A 20839-nucleotide genomic window follows, 5' to 3' on the forward strand; every position below is an offset into this window, starting at 1 on the left:
TGTTATGTCTTTGGAGGGTTTTTTCCTTGTCCAATGTCTCTGAAGTAATCTTAGTGGATCAAGGAATGAGCTTGCCTGCTTGCAGCTTCATTTTTACTACGGGTATAATTTAATTTCACTGCTCCAGTAACGAGCTACAAGACACTGATCAGGTATCTTGAAGAGATGAGTTCTTTGATATTGCCTACAAGGATTGCTGTGATGTAGGTATTGTAGGATTTAATGAATATCTTGTGCGTTTCAACGGGAAACTTTTGCCAGTCATCTCTACCACCATACTTTTAACTGTTTCACATGATATTTCCAGTTCAGTTTGTTGCCAAGGATGTTTCCAATATTTCTGGTGAATGAACTTCTCAGCAGTACACAGTTACTGTATTTAGAAATAAGAATATGATTTTGTGGTTTAAATGAGAAGGTATAATTTAAGAATTCATTTCCATGTTATTGTCATGAATCCAATTGTTATTTTTTTAAAGGATAATGTTATTAACATTCACAATATTTTTTATGCTTTATATGTAGCCCCACGATAGTGTTAAATAAATTAACAGCACCAACATAAAGCAGCAATGGAATTTTAAAATGTCCTCTTACAGCTTATATGGGGAAGCAAGTGAACTTTCATACAGACAAATTATCTACCTTTGCCATCCAATGAAGAAGATTAAAATGTTCACTTTCTCATAAACCTAAGAAAAGTATATCACAAAGTTTGAAGATGATGATCTTGTTCTCCTCCTTCTTCGTGCCCCCCTCCAATTACTTGGGATCGCCGCTTAAGAATTTGGTCCAATTTTATGGCTGGATGTCCTTTACAATGTAAACCCTATATGGAGATAGAGAGGAATGTAGTCGCTATTAAAGGTTTCTGTGGTGGTTGATAGTGTGGTGTATGTAAATGAACTGGAATGTATTAAGATGAATATGAACTCCCAGCCCCAAGCTAGAGGAATTAACGATGTATGTATGTTGGCTATTCAGCCCAAAGGCTGGTTTGATCATCAACAGCATGCTACAATCCCCAGCCCAGCTGGGAATCAAAACTCAGTATTCTTGAACCGAAGGCCACTACACTGACCATTCAACCAAGGAGCTGGTCTTATAGAAGTATATATTACAATGTATTATTACTTTCAACTTTTGACCCTCCCTCAAGGGACAAAGTAATAGATGTGACCTATGCTACCAAACTACTAAGAGAAGCCATGATCATGATGCTAAGTTCTTACATTGCGAATTCCATAGAGGATGCCCGAAGGTACAACATAGCCAGGCCGCTTTCGATGCCACATCTCCTGCACCAGTCGATGGTAACTTCGAGACAGACCCGGTTTCTTATCTCCACCCTTGCCGAGGAGAAATGCTCCACAGTCGAGAAAGAACTGGGTCAGTGGAGGGGTGTTGGACAGAGCTTGGAGAGCTGAATTCATGTAGCAAGTATTGCCAATGTTCTGAAGACCAGTCAAACCTACAATCACAAAATGATTAAACTTACCATCTTTCTGAAAATCTTACTGTCATTCCAGAACACAACAAACATATAACGCTGATGAAAAAAGTTAATAAAAACAAATAATTAAGAATGGATCCTATATCACATTAGTAACAAAATTTCAGCAGAAATATTGTTCTACACCATTATTTTCTCTGGATATAAATCAGAGTACTTTGAAAATATTCCAGAGTATTGATGGTTGATACAAAAATCATCCACATTTTAACCATTTGAATGATCTGTTAGCAGGTAATTCAGTTAATTTCTTCGCCTCTGATTTAAATACAGCTTCCAGTGATACATTTGCAAAACAAATCTGCATTTATGATAAATCCAATGCCATAGTTTTCGGAAAAGTTTAGGTATTCTGCAGCTCTCCCAACAGATATAATTCTCTGAATGTAGATATATTAAGACACTTTCTTTAATAAATTCCATGGTAAAAAAAAAAAAAAAAAGAAGGGTAACTGTGAATGGGATAATGATTAGCTATATTCTCTAAATGCACAGGCCTACTCAGATAAAAAGGAGGGAGGGGGGAACGACCTTTGTTTCTTCCTTTCATGCTCTAATTTGATATTTGCATATCAAAATGTCAACTATAGACTTTTATAATGGTATTTCAAGTTTGATAATGCTATTTACTTTACGTCCCACAAACTACTTTTACGGTTTTCAGAGACACCAAGATGCCAGAATTTATACCCGCAGGAGGTCTTTTACATGCCAGTAAATCTACCAACATGAGGCTGACATACTTGAGAACCTTCAACTACCACCGGAATGAGCCAGGATCGAACCTGCCAAGTTGGGGTCAGAAGGCCAGCGCCTCAATCATCTGAGCTACTCAGCCCGGCTATTACGTTTAAAACAGAAAATTATTTATTGAACTGAAATGATATACGAGTAATGGCTTGTTGGAGCAATAGCTTCATTTATTGACAATGTTTAAAAATATTTAAATGAAGTAAGAAGCCTATTAATTGAGAGTTCTTCTTCAACAAAGTCAGCAAAGCTGCCTAGGTGGTTGTGTTGTTCTGTAATAGAATTTCTGTGTATAAAATGTTCTTTGCATATGCCACATCAGCATCTTGGCCTTTCATTCAACCACGCACCATATGTGGTCACTGTTAACACATCATACTATTGTATTTTCCAATATTGGTGCTGTTAAGAAATAACTCCTTTACCTGCTTATTTACCTGCAGTACTAAAAGGGAAATTAGGCTGTTATGCCAACAGGAATTGAAATTACCATTACCTGCCTCATTAGTGAAATGCAACACATGGCAGTAGACACAATGAATTAACACCCTGTGTTCAGATATGGTAGATTCCTCCAATGAAAGATTTCAAAACACATCAGCATACAACATACCGGTACCTCCCCTGCGATAATTTTCATCACATGTGTACACGAAGTATACTTTTTAAGGGTACAATCAAAGGTTCCACCTTTACAATACTAAAAGATTATGTTTAATTAGGGTAACATTAACAAGTGTCGGGATATGTTTCGTCCTTTTCGGACATCATCATGTATTGTTAACATTACATCATCACACTAACATAAGAACTCGATCATCAAACTTTTAATGGAACTATTACATGTGTTCAACAATTTTATCTTCAATTCATACATACATATATTATCATTATAGACTGTTATGCCTTTCAGCGTTCAGTCTTCAAGCATCTGTGAATTTACTAAACGTCGCCACAATCCTCGATTTGCAACTAGTGTTGTGGCCCCATTTAGTTCTATACCTCTTATCTTAAAATCGTTAGAAACCGAGTCTAACCATCGACGTCTTGGTCTACCTCTACTTCTCTTACCCTCCATAGCAGAGTCCATTATTCTCCTAGGTAACCTATCCTCCTCCATTCGCCTCACATGACCCCACCACCGAAGCCGGTTTATGCATACAGCTTCATCCATTGAGTTCATTCCTAAATTAGCCTTTATCTCATCATCCCAAGTACCCTCCTGCCATTGTTCCCACCTGTTTGTACCAGCAATCATTCTTGCCACTTTCATGTATGTTACTTCTAACTTATGAATAAGATATCCCGAGTCCACCCAGCTTTCGCTCCTGTAAAGCAAAGTTGGTCTGAAAACAGACCAATGTAAAGATAGTTTCGTCTGGGAGCTCACTTCCTTCTTACAGAATACTGTTGATCGCAACTGCGAGCTCACTGCATTAGCTTTACTACACCTTGATTCAATCTCACTTACTATATTACCATCCTGGGAAAACACACAACCTAAATACTTGAAATTATCGACCTGTTTTAGCTTTGTATCACCAATCTGACATTCAATTCTGTTGAATTTCTTACCTACTGACATCAATTTAGTCTTCGAGAAGCTAATTTTCATACCATACTCATCGCACCTATTTTCAAGTTCCAAGATATTACACTGCAGGCTTTCGGCACAATCTGCCATTAAGATCAAGTCGTCAGCATAGGCCAAACTGTTTACTACATTTCCACCTATCTGAATCCCTCCCTGCCATTTTATACCTTTCAGCAGATGATCCATGTAAACTACGAACAGCAAAGGTGAAAGATTACAGCCTTGTCTAACCCCTGTAAGTACGCTGAACCAAGAACTCATTCTACCATCAATTCTCACTGAAGCCCAATTGTCAACATAAATGCCTTTGATTGATTTTAATAATCTACCTTTAATTCCATAGTTCCCCAGTATGGCAAACATCTTTTCCCTTGTTACCCTGTCATAAGCTTTCTCTAGATCTTTTTCTTCTTCATAGTACCGTATCAGGTCCCCCTGACGTTGGCGATCACTGTGGCGAATGCAGTACAATCTCTTGCTAGGTGGAAAAGTCTTTCAACACTGTGAATTCCAGTCCATTCTTTGATGTTTCCAAGCCATGATGTTCGCCTCCTCCCGACACTTCTTCGACCTTGTATTTTGCCTTGTACAATCCGCTGTAAGATGAGGTAACGGTCATTTCTAAGGATGTGGCCAAGGTAAGAGATCTTCCGGAGTTTTATTGTTTGAACAAGTTCCCGACTTGCTCCTGCCCTTCCGAGTACTTCTTGGTTCGTTAATCGAGCAACCCACGAAATCCTGAGCATCCTACGGTGGATCCACATTTCAAAGGCTTCCAAGCGTTTCACTGATATATTCTTGAGAGTCCACGTTTCCACACCATATAGCAAGGCTGACCATATATAGCACTTGACCATCCTCTGTCTAAGTTTTAAATTTAAGTAGTCATTGCAAAAGAAAGATTTCATTTTTATAAATATTTTTCGTGCTATTGCTATCCTTTGTTTCACTTCTTTCTCGGAATCAAGTTGTTCAGTGACAATGGCACCCAGATATTTAAAAGTGGTTACTCTCTCAATCTGTCTGTTATTTAGTTGTAAGATTGCCTCAGCATTGGCACGTCTGCTGAAGATCATGAACTTGGTCTTGTTTACATTTATTTTTAGTCCCATGTCCTCACTTACTACACTAATATTATTGAGCAGGAGTTGGAGACCTTCAAAACTGTCACACAAGATGACTGTATCATCCGCATATCTTATGTTGTTAATTATGCCACCATTTACTTTTATTCCATATTGTTGATTTTCTAAAGCTGTTTAGAAAATTTTGATCCGAGTAAAGGTTGAATAACAATGGAGACAAAAACACAACCTTGTCCAACTCCTCTTTGGATGGCTATCTCATTTGTAGTTTGATTTCCGATTCGGACAACGGCCTTTTGTCTCCAGTAAAGGTTTTCAATAATGCGGATATCTTTGCTGTCAACTCCTATATCCTTTAGGAGTTCTACAAATTTTGGATGTTGTACTCTGTCAAATGCCTTTTCAAAATCAATGAAACAAGCAAACACTCCTTGCTGTTGATCTAGACTGTTCTGAATTAGGATATTTAGCGCAAACAATGCTTCCCTTGAACCAAAAGAATTTCTGAACCCAAACTGTGTTTCGTCGAGGTCTTGTTCACACTTAGTCTTGATTCTGTTATGTATTACACGAAGGAATACTTTAAGTGTGTGGCTCATGAGGCTTATTAGCCTATAGTCATTACACTTACATGCCTTTTGCTTCTTTGGCAACGTGATGAATGTAGATAACAGCCAGTCAGATGGGATGTCTCCAGTATTATATATAATATTGAACAACTTTACCAAGAATTGGATATTGTCTTCGTCAATCATTTGAAGAAGTTCTACAGGGATGTTATCTGGACCTGGTGATTTCTTGCTTTTTGAAACTTTCACAGCATATAGCACTTCTGATTTAAGAATGTCAGGGCCTTCACAATTAGCTCATTGGTTAGTTTCCTCACCTCTCTGATCAAAGACAAGTTCTATCAGATAATTTTCCCAAGTATTTAAAACTTCTTCTTCATTAATAATAGGCCTGTTTGTGGCATCAACCAGTACAGAAAGGTTACGTTTTCTGTACGTGCCAGCTATTTCCTTTAATTTTCGATGTATATTGAACAGATCATGTTTAGACTGAAAGATTTCCATTTCCACACATCGTTCTTTCATCCAGTTCTCTTTCGCAGCACGTATTTCTTTCCTTATGTGGCGTTGTAATTTTTTGCATTCCTCTGCATCAATGTTTACTAATCTTTGTTGTTCCATTAGTTCATGAATATCATCCGTCATCCATTTCTTTTTCTTCATTGGATGTATCTTTTTTTTTGAAGAAGTACCTCTACCCGACTTTTAAACTGATTCCACAAATCATTTGCTGTTTCACAGTTATTGGTATTGATTTATTTTAAATGCCTATTCAAATCCTGAGCAATTTTCTGCCGAGTTTCACAAATTTGTAGATTAGGGATATTTAGTACCTTTCTTCTAGGCTTATTCTTCATGATTTTCAGATGAACTCTTATGTTAGCTATCAATGGATTATGAACCGAGGAAATATCTGCACCTGGATATGCTGCGACACTTTTGATGGAATTTCTGAAACGCTTATTTATCAGAATGTAATCAATTTGATTCCTTGTTGAGTCAGGATTCTGAGGATCATCTTTAGGAGCTTTCCATGTGTATAAACGACGTTTTGGAAGTTTGAACCATGTATTGGTGAGAACCATTTGATGTTCTACACAAAATTCGTACAGCTTTTCCCCCCGGTCATTGCATTTACCAAGCCCAAATTTGCCTACCAAGTCGGAACGACGCCCTTGACCAATTTTTGCGTTGAAATCACCCATTATGACAGTTATTTCATCCTTCTTCAGGTCTTTAAGAACAGTTCCAAGTTGTTCATAGAATGTTTCTACTTCGTCATCATACTTTTTGTCCGCTGTTGGTGCATATATCTGCAAGATGTTTAGGTTAAAAGGTGAGCATGAAAGCTGTAATAACACGATTCGATCAGAGACTGGTACAAAGTTGCTGACATACTTCGTAAGTTCAGAATTTATAAATATTCCGACTCCATTTCTATGATCTTTATCATTATCTTCGCTACCAGAGTAATAGAATGTACCATCATCACGATGACATTTACCTGCACCAGGCCAGCGAACTTCACTAATTCCCATTAATGGTGTTCTTAATCTAACCATTTCCTTGATAAGATTGTCACGCTTGCCAGATGCATAGAGACTTCTGACGTTCCAAGTCCACATTCTTATTGCGGAATTCACTAATTTGAGCCGGGAGATTCTTAGCAACCCTTGCCCATTTAAGGGCTGCCCGGGACTAGGGGCAGTTTCTTTCTGATTTCTCGCCATAGTGATTTCCTGGGAATTTATACCAGTGTGGTTTCCCCTTGCCTTCACTGGTGTAGACTCAGCCGCCCCTAACATGGAGAACAGACGCTGTTGGTAGCCGCTCCTAACATGAAGTACAGACGCTACCTGATGGATTCTAGTGACATTTCCTCCACTAAGGGACCATCACCCTCCTAGGGGAGCTCCTCCGCCATAAGCCGTTGGCTCCTTTAGGGTGTCAGGTTATTTCCCGCCGCCCAACACTCGGCGTTGAGTCGCTGGCTGTAAGGTCTACTCCATACCGTAGCAGGATAACCTGGCCAGACACCACTCTAGATCTACAAAACATAAACACAACTAACTGCCTATTCCTCTCGTTGCATTTTTCAATTACCTGGCGCATACTGAAAATCTGATCATGACAGCCTCTCTGTGGTCTGAAACCACACTGGTTTTCATCCAACTTCCTCTCAACTGATCGCACCCTCCCTTCCAAGATACCAGTGAATACTTTGCCTGGTACAATAACCAATGAGATACCTTGATAGTTGTTGCAATCCTTCCTGTTCCCTTGCTTATAGATAGGTGCAATTACTGCTTTTGTCCAATCTGAAGGTACCTTGCCACGACTCCATGCTAATTTTACTACTCTATGAAGCCATTTCATCCCAACCTTCCCACTATACTTCACCATTTCAGGTCTAATTTCATCTATTCCTGCTGCCTTATGACAATGGAGTTTATTTACCATCCTTTCCACTTCCTCAAGCATAATTTCACCAACATCATTTTCCTCCTCTCCATAAGCTTGGCTGTTCACAACACCACCAGGATTTTTTCCGTTTACATTGAGAAGATGTTCAAAATATTCCCTCCACCTCTCCAGTGATTCCCTGGGATCTATTATGAGTTCACCTGAATTACTCAAAACACTGTTCATTTCCTTTTTCCCTCCCTTCCTAAGATTCTTTATTACTGTCCAGGAAGGTTTCCCTGCAGCTTGACCTAGCCTTTCCAGGTTATTACCAAAATCTTCCCATGACTTCTTTTTGGATTCAACAACTATTTGTTTCGCTCTGTTTCTTTCATCTATGTACAAATCCCTGTCAGCCTCGGCCCTTGTTTGGAGCCATTTCTGATAAGCCTTCTTTTTACGTTTACAAGCTGCTCTCACTTCATCATTCCACCAAGATGTTCACCTTATCCCATCTTTACACACAGTTGTTCCTAGGCATTCCCTTGCTGTTTCTATTAAAGCATCCCTGTATGCCACCCATTCACTTTCTATATCCTGAACCTGCTTACTGTCTACTGTTCATAACTTCTCGCTAATCATATCCAGGTACTACTGTCTAATTTCCTCGTCCTGGAGATTTTCTACCCTTATTCGTTTGCAGACAGATTTCACTTTCTCTACCCTAGGCCTAGAGATACTTAGTTCATTACAGATCAGATAGTGGTCTGTATCATCGAAAAATCCCTGGAAAACTCATACATTCCTAACAGATTTCCTGAATTTGAAGTCAGTTAAGATATAGTCTATTATGGATCTAGTACTCCTAGCCTCCCATGTGTAACGGTGAATAGCCTTATGCTTGAAGAATGTATTCGTAACAGCTAAACCCACACCAGCACAGAAGTCCAGCATTCCCATTAGCTTCCATATCTTCCCCACATTTACCAATCACCCTTTCGTATCCTTCAGTTCTATTCCCAACTCTTGCATTTAAATCACCCATTAGCACTATTCTATCCTTGATGAAACAAAAAAACAAAAAAGCAATTCAGCTCCAACATTTTAAGAACATACTTTGAATTTTATCACCTATTTTAACTTGACATATTCGGCAACTCAAATCATATTTTAATGTGTATTTGTGACCTTGTCTATTTTACTTATAAGAATTTTTGGCTGATGTCCAAAAAGAAGGACGAAACATGTCCCGACACTTGTTAATGTTACCGTAATAAAACAATTTTTTAGTATTATAAAGGTGGAACCTTTGATTATGCCCTTAAAAAATATGCTATTGACAATACAGGCTTTGCAATGAAATTCATTTAATGAAATGTACACGAAATTCCTACATCCAGATTCATTACAAAAAACACAGCTGCATTTCTCTGGCCTTCCCTGAGTAACCAAACTCGTCACAAGTAATGTAGATGGCAAGCCAATTCTATATGAACACGCTGGAAACTCCAAGGGAACTGAGTGGCTGTCAACCATCAGGTAATGATGTGATTCTCCCTCTAGCTTGATTGTCTCAAGGCCTTCGTCCAGCTGTTGAAGAGAAAATTAAAAGAAGTTAACTCAGTACACAACTTGAGTTTAAACCATCTATATTTTTGAATAGATATTGAATTCATATAAGGCTTTACCAAGGAAATCTGTTCTGTGGTTATTGCACTATTTATTTATTTAATGAAATATGATACCTACGCAAATAACCTCAGCTTTTGCGGGTACTGTTAACTTTCAATAAGTAACCAGGGGAACCTTACCCACTCGGAGCGAGGCCCCAGGTGGTAGATAGGGGGATACCCTATAGGGATGATTTTCGGATCCATGGGACAACAGGTAGCCCAATTCCTGGGTGATTTAAAATGCTGAGGACATACATATGGAGGGCCCTGAAGTCTTCAATTACATCTGCAACGGAGAAGATGGACTTCGGAACAGTGCAAATGGTAGAAGGGGCAACCCAGTGCTCGGGTTAATGTAAGTAAAAGGTATATGATGGCCATATATCAGTCTAAAGGGCATGACAGTTCCACATGTTAGTGACAGCTGACCTAACAACAATCAGAAGTGGAACTCTGAGTTTAATCTGATTGAAATCTCAGTCAAAACTCCAACGAAGCAAATGAGCATGAAGGAAGCACCTTCTAGAATAAATTATTCAAGAGGGACAGTTGAAAAACTGTGTGTGGTCTATTCAGATTCAGGGAAGAGCACAAAAGTGTGCAAGGAGGTAAGTCTGTGTACCTCAAATCCCCATAAGAATAATAAAATAAAACCAAAATCATGGTTGGCTTATGACATTTAATGTCAACCTTCTCCTGAAAGTATGAAAACTGAAAAATACTTTAAATAATTCTAGAGAACGTAACGATAAAAAGACTTCATATCAAGAATCAAGATACATGGATGAATGCCACTTCAATTCAGAAAACTACAGGGCTTTAAAAGGAAAACCAGGCGAACAAGTTACAGCCAGCTGTCCACAATTTTTTACAAGCTTTATGATGGATAAATCTGTCTGACCCAGTTGTGATGTTTAAATCATACTCAGGATACCTTTCTGCCATGACAAATCAGGAAATAAAATTTCTACTCTAGTTAAAACAAAGAGAAACCTGACAAAGCAGAACAATTTTGGAATCTATTAGAAATCACTTTACGAAATAAATCCAAATCCAGTACTTAAGGGCGATTTCAATACCCAAATCGATAAGGAAAGAAATAAATACTGGGTAGGCACATGGTCTGGCCATAAAATTAATGAGAATGGCAAGCACCTTATTCAGTTATGCACAAGTCATGATTTACTCTTCAAATCAACTTTCTTTAAAAAAGATCCCTCCAAAACTAAGATTTGCGTCTCGCCTATTCCATTACTAGGTGAATTTCAACTGTATCGCATCCTGATCTCCCGTTTAAATACAAGAGAAATCATAAAAGTTAGGACTGGACATAGACTCTGATCAATCATTATCTGCAAAATTCCCTCTCAACATGATTCCAGAAAAAAGAACCTTTACCAAACAGGCTCTGCAAACAAAAATATGTTGTAGAAAATATTAGAAATAATGAAAATTTTAGCAAAGCAAAAGAAATATGAGATCCACTAACTGGTCATAAATACAAGCAGCGCTTCAACAAATGGCAGAAAAAATAGCACCACTGACTAGAACAAGAAAACATGCTTGGTGGACGGATGAATGTGACAAACTCGTACAACTCAAATAACAATCCTGGCATATATTGGTCTTACAACAAAAAATCAACCACACTTCAAGAGCATCAAAATAATAGAAATTGTTAAGAAAAATTTGTGAACAAGGTGGAGAGGAAAAACTGCAAATTATAGAAGACGAATATAAGAAACAAACCACACAATATTTCTACAGAACTTTCAAAGAAAAATTAACTAAATCTTCCCCACCATCCCTCCATTTTACCAATGAAAATGGAGAAATTGCCTACACTAATAGTGCTAACTGTGATATCTCCCCCTCCCCCAACACATTTTTCTAAACTACATAACTGAATCAAGTCAAGAATAGTTTCTGTTTCTTTCCCCAAAGTAATCCAGATTCAATCTCATCATACAGTATGTCCAGGCAATTTAGGAAGTCATTCAATCGTTATTAAAAAAAGGCTGCAGGGGAAGTCCAAGTAACTGCAGAACTATGGAAAAATGGCATAAACAAAACTTTATGAAATTATACTGGAAATTGGGCAAACTCTACAATTCCTGCAGCTTGGAAAACAATGATCATACACCCAATACACAAAAAAGGAAATAAGACTGATTCACACAACTATCAGAAAATCTCTCCCCTGCAGACCACTTAAACATTTTTTAATCCTCCTGAACAGTGTTGAGCATCAGCTCAACTTTGAATTATCATGAAAAATTATTAATATTTTCTTTTTCTTTTCTTTTAAAAAGATTTAATTACCCCACTAACTTTGGACTATTGCATTCATGTACTTTTAAGACTGTAAGCAGAAAGGTCAAAGAGCATTTGTTCTTACCTAGCTATGTTGCGAGTCTATGATTAGCTTCCCTCCCACTGATGAGACTTCTCACCGGCTGTGTCCACTGTTGTCAGCCATTATAGGGAGTTGGAATTCTGAAATTGTCTTGCACGGGCACATTTTGTAGGAGCTTATATTTGGCAGGACTTTTGCCCCAAATTCAACCCTTTTCGATCTTATTCAGTATGAGATGTAAATAAGATGTAAGTTTTAACTTCCCATAGTTTCTTTGGACCTGTTTTCCAAATTTCTTTTTAGATGTCTTAACGATTTTTGAAATGACTGTGTTTCAACTATCAATGTGTTTTAAAACCTGCAAGATGTAAGTTTTAACTTCCCATAGTTTCTTTGGACCTGTTTTCCAAATTTATTTTTAGATGTCTTAATGATTTTTAAAATGACTGTGTTTCAACTATCAATGTGTTTGAAAACCTGCAGGTTTGTGATATGGATTTATTACCTTCATAACACTAATGTTTCGATTTCATCAGACAAATTGTCTTTCCTTTATGTTGATCATTATTTTAAAATATTATTTAAACTAATACTGTTTAGGGTTGATATCAATAGAGATCAACATGCCTACAAATCAAGAAGTTCTCACTCCCCACTTTTGCTTTGCTTTATTTATCATATACAGCATATTTTAAAATAAAATCATTTCAGAACAAGAAAATAACCAGAAGTAATGTGGTTAAAAACAAAGCAGGAACGATTCTTTTGGAAAATGAGGAAGTAGGTGACTGGTGGAAGCAATATATTTAAGATGTATATGAAGGTCAGGAAATAGATAACATTCGGGATTATGTAGAGGATGAGAGCCTGATTGAGGTAGACAGGAAAGGCCCACCAATTACAAAAAGTGAGTTTAATATGGCTCTACATTTCTTAAAGGATAAAAAAGCCGTAGGTGTTGATAACATTTCAGCAGAGCTCCTAAAGAACTGTGGAGACATCATGAAAGATTGATTGATATCATTACAAACTGCGATGAAGAAGGAATCATACCACCTGATTTCATAAAGAGCCAGACAATAACACTCCCAAAGAAAGGAAATGCCAAGAACTGTTCAGATTACAGAACAATAGCCATTCTATCCCATGCTTCTAAAATACTACTGACAATACTTAAAGGTCGAATCAGCAGGAAAATTGAACAGAATTTAGATGACGACCAATATGGCTTCAGAGCAGGTAAGGGTACTCGAGAAGCAATTCTAGCTCTGCGTCAAATCCTGGAGAGAAGACTGGAAGTTAACAGGAAAACTTATGTAACTTTCATGGATTTAGAGAAAGCTTTCAACAAGGTTGACTGGAAGTTATTGTTTCAAACTCTGAGAATGTTGGGTCTTGATTGGAAGGACAGATGTTTGCTTTTTAACCTGTATAGACCCCCAAAGCCAGAAATAAACATCAATGGGAACGACAAGAGAAGCGAGAATAAGAAGAGGAGTGCAGCAAGGCTTTCCCTTATCACCTTATCTGTTTAATATTTTCATAGAATTCGCTATTAGAACAGTAAAAGAAAAAACTAAAGGGATAAATTTTAATGGTAAACAAGTTCATAGTATTCGCTTTGCAGATGATATTGCATTGATAGCTGATTCAGAGCACAAAATGACTAGGATGCTCGGTATACTAAACAACACGTTAGAGAAGTTCGGGCTAAAAATAAACACAAAGAAAACAAAAATGATGGTCGTTCAAAAGAAGAAGACAATTGAAAAAACATTAAATTAGGCTGTGAAAAAATAGATCAGGTTAAAGAATTTTGTTATCTGGGTAACTTTATTACCAATGATAATTAGTGCCTGACAGAAGTCAAAAAAAGAATTGCTATGGCAAAACAAGTGTTTCAAAACAGGAAAAATCTATTGTTAAATAAGCACACAGGAATTGAAACCAGGAAGAAATTTGTTTGGAGTGTGCTAACTTACAGTTGTGAGACCTGGACTTCGGGAAAACAAGCACAATCAACACTAGAAGCTGCTGAAATGTGGTTCTGGAGAAGACTGACAAGTTGGATAGAAAAAAGACTAATATCCAAATCTTGAATGTTAATGAGAAACGGACCTTAATTTATTCAATAGAGCAAAGGAAAGCTAAATTTCTTGGACACGTCCTACGACATGACACCTTTCTCCAGAATGTCTTCGAAGGAAAGGTCCTAGGGAAGAAGTCGAGAGGAAGACCACGTCTCTCATACCTTAGGAACATAATCACTCAGCTGGGTTTTGCTTCCTATGTCACGATGAAAAGGACTGCTGAAGACCGTGGGATGTGGCTGCAGCGACAAGGCTTTGCCTTTATATGATGGATAATGAATGGATGGATGGAAACAGTATATGTACTTCTGCACTGATTTATAATATATTATTCTAAATAATGTAAGATAATGATTGGTTGTGGCATCATACACAACCATTAACCCGGCTCAAAGGATATAGGGTCACCCACCGTCCCTACCCTTCACTTGAGTAATTCTTGTCTGGCGCATCCACGTTGCGGGGGTGGGTATCCTCTACATCAGTAGGCCAGTATGAAGGAGAGCGAAGTTCAGGCAGGGACCCAGTCTCACCGGGTATAACGTGGAATCCATGCCCAGGGTTACGGGTGAAGACCTCAACAGCATTTTAGGCAGAGAAGGAGACCTTCAGAGTGGCGAAGATGGTGGATAAGGCAACCCATCCTCTCTAGGGAAAATTAAAAGAGGAAACCATTGCCTTGTGAAGAAGAGAGATCTTCAAAGGCTAAGGGAGTAAACCCCAAAAGAAAATCCTCAGATGCATTAGGCTTAACAGGTCAGCAGATGAGTAAATTTGTACTAGCTTTCAACTATAATACGAGCCTTGGATGGAAGTTTAAAAATGGAAATGGAATTGACAAGTCTCTGACTACAGTTGCACAGTATGATGTTAATGCTGATGTCCGTGCAAGTGTTAGATAACAGAACAAAACCAGATTTGAAATGATAAATATTTTAACAATGAATGGGAAGGAAAACGAGTTGATTGACCTAATGGAGAGACGAAGACTTGACATCATGGTATTAAATGAAATAAAAAGGAAAGGGAAAGGAACGAAGAAACTAAGAAAGGGGTACACCTTGTACTGGATGGGTAACAGTAACGAGAAAAGAAATTGAGTGGGATTTATAGTGAATCAGAATGTTGAACCAATAGCTGAAGTTGAGTATGTAAATGAAAGAATTATAATAATGCACATACATGTAAACAAGGAACTACTGAAGAGAGTACAGGTGTATGCTTCACAGACAGGATGTAGCATGGAAGAAACGATTTCCTCAATGAACTAGAAACACATATTATTGGAGATGGGATCATAATAATGGGAGATCTGAATGCGCATGTGGGAACTGATAGAACGGGATACGAGAATGTTCTGGGCCCACATGGGTATGGCGATAGAAATGAAGATGGAGAGAAACTGTTGGACTTTCGTATCAGAAATAACCTGATAATAAAGAACACATGGTTTATGAAGAGGAATAGCCATAAGATCAGCCGATATAGTTGGGATGGACAGTATGGAACACTCATCGATTTTATAATAACGGACCGAGAATGGGGAAGATACGTCATGAACACGAAGATAATCCCCAGTGAAAGTATGGAAGGTGATCATACATTATTAATTGTGGAATTAAAACAAGTAAAAATCCCTAAAATTGTACTGAAGAAGAAACCAAAGATCAGAATTTGGGAATTGGAGGAGGAGGGTAAAAGAATGGCATTCCAAGACTGTATAAAAAGGAAGTTGCCTAACGCAGAAATTGGAAGTGGAGAAAGAGAGTGGGACAATTTAAGACAGACATTTGCGGAAGCAGCAATTGAGGTAAGCAGGAAAATAAAAACAAAGGTTAAGGGAAAGGAGACACGGTGGTGGACAAAAAAGACAAAAGAAACAAAAGAGAGGAACAAGGTGAAGAAAGAAATGGATAAAGAAAAGCAAAAAAACGTATCTGAGGGATGAGAATAAGATAGAAAGGTTACATGTGGAATACAAAAGATTGAAACTACAAGTAAAGAGGAGTATCAAGGAAGAAAAGGAGAAATGTTGGGGAGAGTTTACCAAAAAAATTGAGCAAGATAGTCGAGGGAATCAGAAACTATTATTCAGAGTAATAAAATCGAAAAGAATAAATCAAGAAAAAAATCAAGGCATTAGAGAGAGATGATGGATCCATAGAACATGACAAAAAGAGTCTTCAGAAGGTGATGGCAAAATATTTTGAAAAACTTCATAATGAGGATGATGGTCGGAGGAAGAAGGAGATAAGAAAATGGAAATAATAGATGGAGAAAAAGAAGAGAACCCGATAACATGGTTGGAACTTGAAATGGCAGTGAAAACAATGACCAAAGGTAAAGCAAGTGGAAAAGACTAATTCAATGTTGATATGACTAAGGCAGCAGGAAGCAGTGGACTACAGTGGCTATAACGAGCCCTCAATGCCATATGGAAGGATGAAAGGATACTTGAAGATTGGCAACAAGGAAGCATTGTACCATAGTTCAATAGGAAGAAATGTGAAAATTATAGAGGTATAACTCTATTATAATATGGGCTAAAAATAATGGAGAAAGTCATAGACAAAAGACTGAGGGATATAATAGAATCACAGAGGAAGAACAATATGGCTTTAGACTGAATAGATCAACAATGGACTTTATATTTACAGTACGAACTATAATGGAAAAACACCTGGAAAAGAACAAGGAAATCATCTTCGTATTTTTGGATTTGGAAAAAGCTTATGATACAGTTAAGAGAAAACATGTATGGGAATGTCTACGGAAAAGGAATGTACCAAAATCATTCATTAACAAGATAAAAATGTTGTATCATGAGAGTAACAGCAGTTTACAAATAGGGAGTGGTGACAAACATTTTATAGAAAAAAAGGTCTTAAGCAAGGAAGTGCACTGTCGCCATTATTGTTTATTATACTGATGGATGAAATCATAAAACGTGTAAAACAGAGTATCAGTAGTGATGAAGTGAACGCTTTGGTACATTATTTGCAGATGATGTGGTGATTTGGGGAAAGGGAGAAAAGGAAGTACAAAGGAGACTGGACATTTGGAATGAAAATCTGAAGGAGTTTGGAATGGTAATTAGTAAAAAGAAAACTGTAGTCCTGCACTGTGGAAAAGAAAAGCCAAGTGATCAGCGATGGAGAACAGTTAAAGAATGTAGAACAGTTTACATATCTGGGTAGCATTATTAATGGAAGTAATTAAATTAACCCTGAAATTAATAACATAGTAAGTAAAGTTACATCATTTTATCATCAAGTCAGAGAGCTTTTATGGGATGACAAAGTACCTAATAGAACGAAATTATCATATAAACAGTATTTCATACCAGTTGTAACATATGGACTAGAAACGCTGGTAACAAATAAGAGACAAGATAGTAAGCTCCCAGCAGTAGAAATGAAATTTTTAAGAACATCGGTTAAAAAGACAAGAAGAGATAGAATTCAAAATATTAAAATCAGACAAGAGTTAAAAATAGAACATACAGAAGGCAAGACTGAGATGGTTCGAACATGTAAAAAGAATGGGAAAGGAACGGGTAGCAAGAAGGGAATTAGAAAGAGAAGTTAAGGAAAAGAGACCAGTTGGAAGACCGAGAAGAAGGTGGATGGATCAGATTTGGAAGGACATTAGAGAAGCTGGATTGGATGTAGCAGAAGTAATGGAGCAGGAAAAGTGGAAGGACAGAAAGGAGTGGAGGAGGCTTGTTAATCACACCCAGGCGACTGGAGTGGGACATTGATGATAATGAATTATTTTTTAAATTATTATCCTCATATATTATCTAATATTTACTGCAACAAAAGGCTAGTTTTATAAGAAAAACAAATTCATCCATCCTCTAAGATGACTGACCAAAAGAAAAATTATTATTCTAACAAGTGGTGCATGGCAATTGGTGAATACAGTATATAATTCTCCACTTCTTCTTTAGTCCATCATTCAGATGTTACCCAAGTATTATTATCCTGTTTTGTGGTCGCCCCTAGTGACCTTGATTGGGATAGTTGAATGTTTAATTTGATCCTGACGCTTGCGATACACTCACTGGTCTTTGACCTGCTACCTAGGGTTCTGTGTTACTATCTGCTATTACTGAATTATTTAATTTTTAATTAGTTTCCTGGGGTGGTAATTATTGCACTTACTGAATGAATTAATAAATTGTTGCTATGACACTCCGCTATGCCATCCTGTTTTTCAGCTGTGAAATCCACGGCAGTTACTGCTTCTCTGTTCACAATGCGCACTATTTTTCTTCCAATCACATATGGAACCTTCATTCTGCAGTGCAGTTAATTACCAAGACGTAAATAATACCCAGACCCCAAATTTCCACTACCAAATCTTGAAAAAAAAATATGCGGGATTTATTCAGTATATGCAGTATATACGAGGGTTGGGGCAAAAGTCATGGCAACTAATTTTTTTTCTTGAAGATACCAGTCTGGTTGGAAAACGTGACATACAGACGTAAGGACAAGGTATTAAGTACATGTGTGGACAATGAATAGCACGGAAATATTGTAACACACTAATTTATTACGGTAGTATACAGGGCAATATGGCCTTCCCAGTGCAAAAGAATGACAACACAGTACACAAAGTTGACATGACAAACCTGGGCCCAAAGACCCTCAAAGTAGTCCCCTGCTACTGATACCACACGCTGCCAACGATGTGGGAGGCACTGAATACCATTTGCCTCAGCATTTGCCACACCATGTGTGAATCGGGTCACCTGTTGGCGCACAGCATTAGCAATGTTCTCTCGTGTTGCAAACCGCCTACCACATAGTGGTTCCTCAATCTTTCGAAAGAGATCAAAGTCACAGGGCGAAATGTCGGGAGAGTACGGTGGGTGCTCCAATTCTTCCCATCCCCAACGTCAGAGTAGCTCCCTACACACTCTGCTTTATGTGATTTTGCATTGTCGTGCAGGATTATTGCACTGTCCACAAGATCCGGACATTTCTCCCGAACACGTCGTACCTGTCGCACCAGGAAGTCCCTGTATTACTGTGCTGTCATTGTTCTGCCATGTGGAACAAAGTGGCAAACAATGACAGCCCTGACGTCATACGCGACGATCACCATCAATTTGACTGGGGAAGGATTCTGACGGACCTTCTGCCTCCTTGGTGATCCAGCATGTCGCCACTCCGCGGACTGACGTTTCAGTTCTGGTTCGTATGCCCTGGCCCAAAATTCATCGATGCAATTACTCGTGACAAGAAGTGATCACCGTCCTGTTGCCAGCGTGCAAGGTGATTGGGAGCATAATGCATAGCGCACCCACCTTTAAACATCCGTCAGTGCATGCGGTACCCACCGCAATGCGATTTTGCACAGTTGCAGCTCATTACGCAATATCCTGTAGACGGTGCGTTTCTCGATGCCACTTGCCCTCTCTAACTCCAGTAGCGTCCATCGTCTGTCTTCATCCAGGAGCTGCTCGATGACGGCATGTGCCATGTCAGTCCGCACACTGACAGGTCGTCCCGAACGTTGCTCATCACTGGTTGACACACGTCCTTGCCGAAACATTCCTACCCACCGTGCTACTGTACGGTATGGTAGGCCATTATTCCCAAGGGCTTCAACTAATTCACTGTGACATTCCATCGCATTTCTCCCTCGGAGAATGGCTATTTTGATGTAAGAGCGCTGTTCAACACAGGTTACTTCCATCTTGCACGACATTCACCAACTGACTGATTTCACAGCCCTCGCTGCACTACTACCAGCTATCACGTAGCCATCTGTTGTTCTGCATCCACACTATGCCTTGCAGGACTTCCACACGACACACATACGTTTGTGATCCGTTCACATATCTACAAGAAAAAAGATAGTTGCCATGACTTTTGCCCCAATCCTCGTATTAACAGTAGTATCCATTAAAAAGTGTTGAATATGCCCTTCACTTCCTGTACTCTCACAAGCATGCTTCACGTAACTTTTGCATGGAGCCCTGATGGGCTGCTATTACCTGACAAGGAACTACGCATGAACTACGATTAGTGGAAATTATATAATCCTAAGTCACTAATAATACCTAGACTGAGCTAGAGTGCTGCTAAAATAATAATAATAATAATAATAATAATAATAATAATAATAATAATAATAATAATAATAATAATAGTACCGGGGGTACACCTTCTCCATCCAGTTAAATTGTGTGCATTCTATGAGGCCATCTATGTAATTGGTCTTGAACTAATGCAATATACTTGGATTTTCAACAATTAGATGTCTCTACCATCAGCCTTATGCCTTTGCTGGCAGGACCTAGTGTTTACAGTGCACTATGTCTTCTGGTATAGGCTAGAGTAATTTTGTTACTCTCACAGATCTATCTCTGTCTTATCCTTGGTTTTGACAATATGAATGTGACTGAGGTATGAGCGATGCTAGTAATGCCAATTCCTTATGCAGCCAATCCCTGCTATGAATGGTGTAAAAATGTTGCTCATAGGGTTGGTTGATGCATTTCAGTGGGCTTGGCAGACTGATATGTAATAGCAACTTTGGCTGGGTGAGGAAAGCAACAGGAAACTACCTCATTCCTCATTTCCCTAGTACGCCTCTTCAGTGATGCCTAGGCCATCTATGACAGCTGATGGCAGAGCTATTGAGGATCCCACCAGCAGAAGCACTGACGGACTGAACATACATACATACATACATACATTACATACATACATACATACACACACACACATACATACCATCAGCCTAAGTGCCCCCTCTGGAGGGATTAAGGACAATTAATTATGAAGGGA

At 38.4% G+C, this 20839-nt stretch overlaps 1 protein-coding gene across 1 annotated transcript in view; it reads right to left on the minus strand.

Moving 5' to 3' along the window:
• The window catches only part of Usp20-33 (Ubiquitin specific protease 20/33), a 348425-nt gene that overhangs the window by 223250 nt on the left and 104336 nt on the right, over window positions 1-20839 (minus strand). Inside the window, exon 5 of the mRNA XM_067150436.2 lies at window positions 1233-1471. Coding sequence (XP_067006537.1) covers window positions 1233-1471 — 239 coding nt within the window. The remainder of the gene's footprint in view (window positions 1-1232; window positions 1472-20839) is intronic.

This window comes from Anabrus simplex, chromosome 6 (assembly GCF_040414725.1).
Source record: "Anabrus simplex isolate iqAnaSimp1 chromosome 6, ASM4041472v1, whole genome shotgun sequence".
Taxonomy (NCBI): Eukaryota; Metazoa; Arthropoda; class Insecta; order Orthoptera; family Tettigoniidae; genus Anabrus; species Anabrus simplex.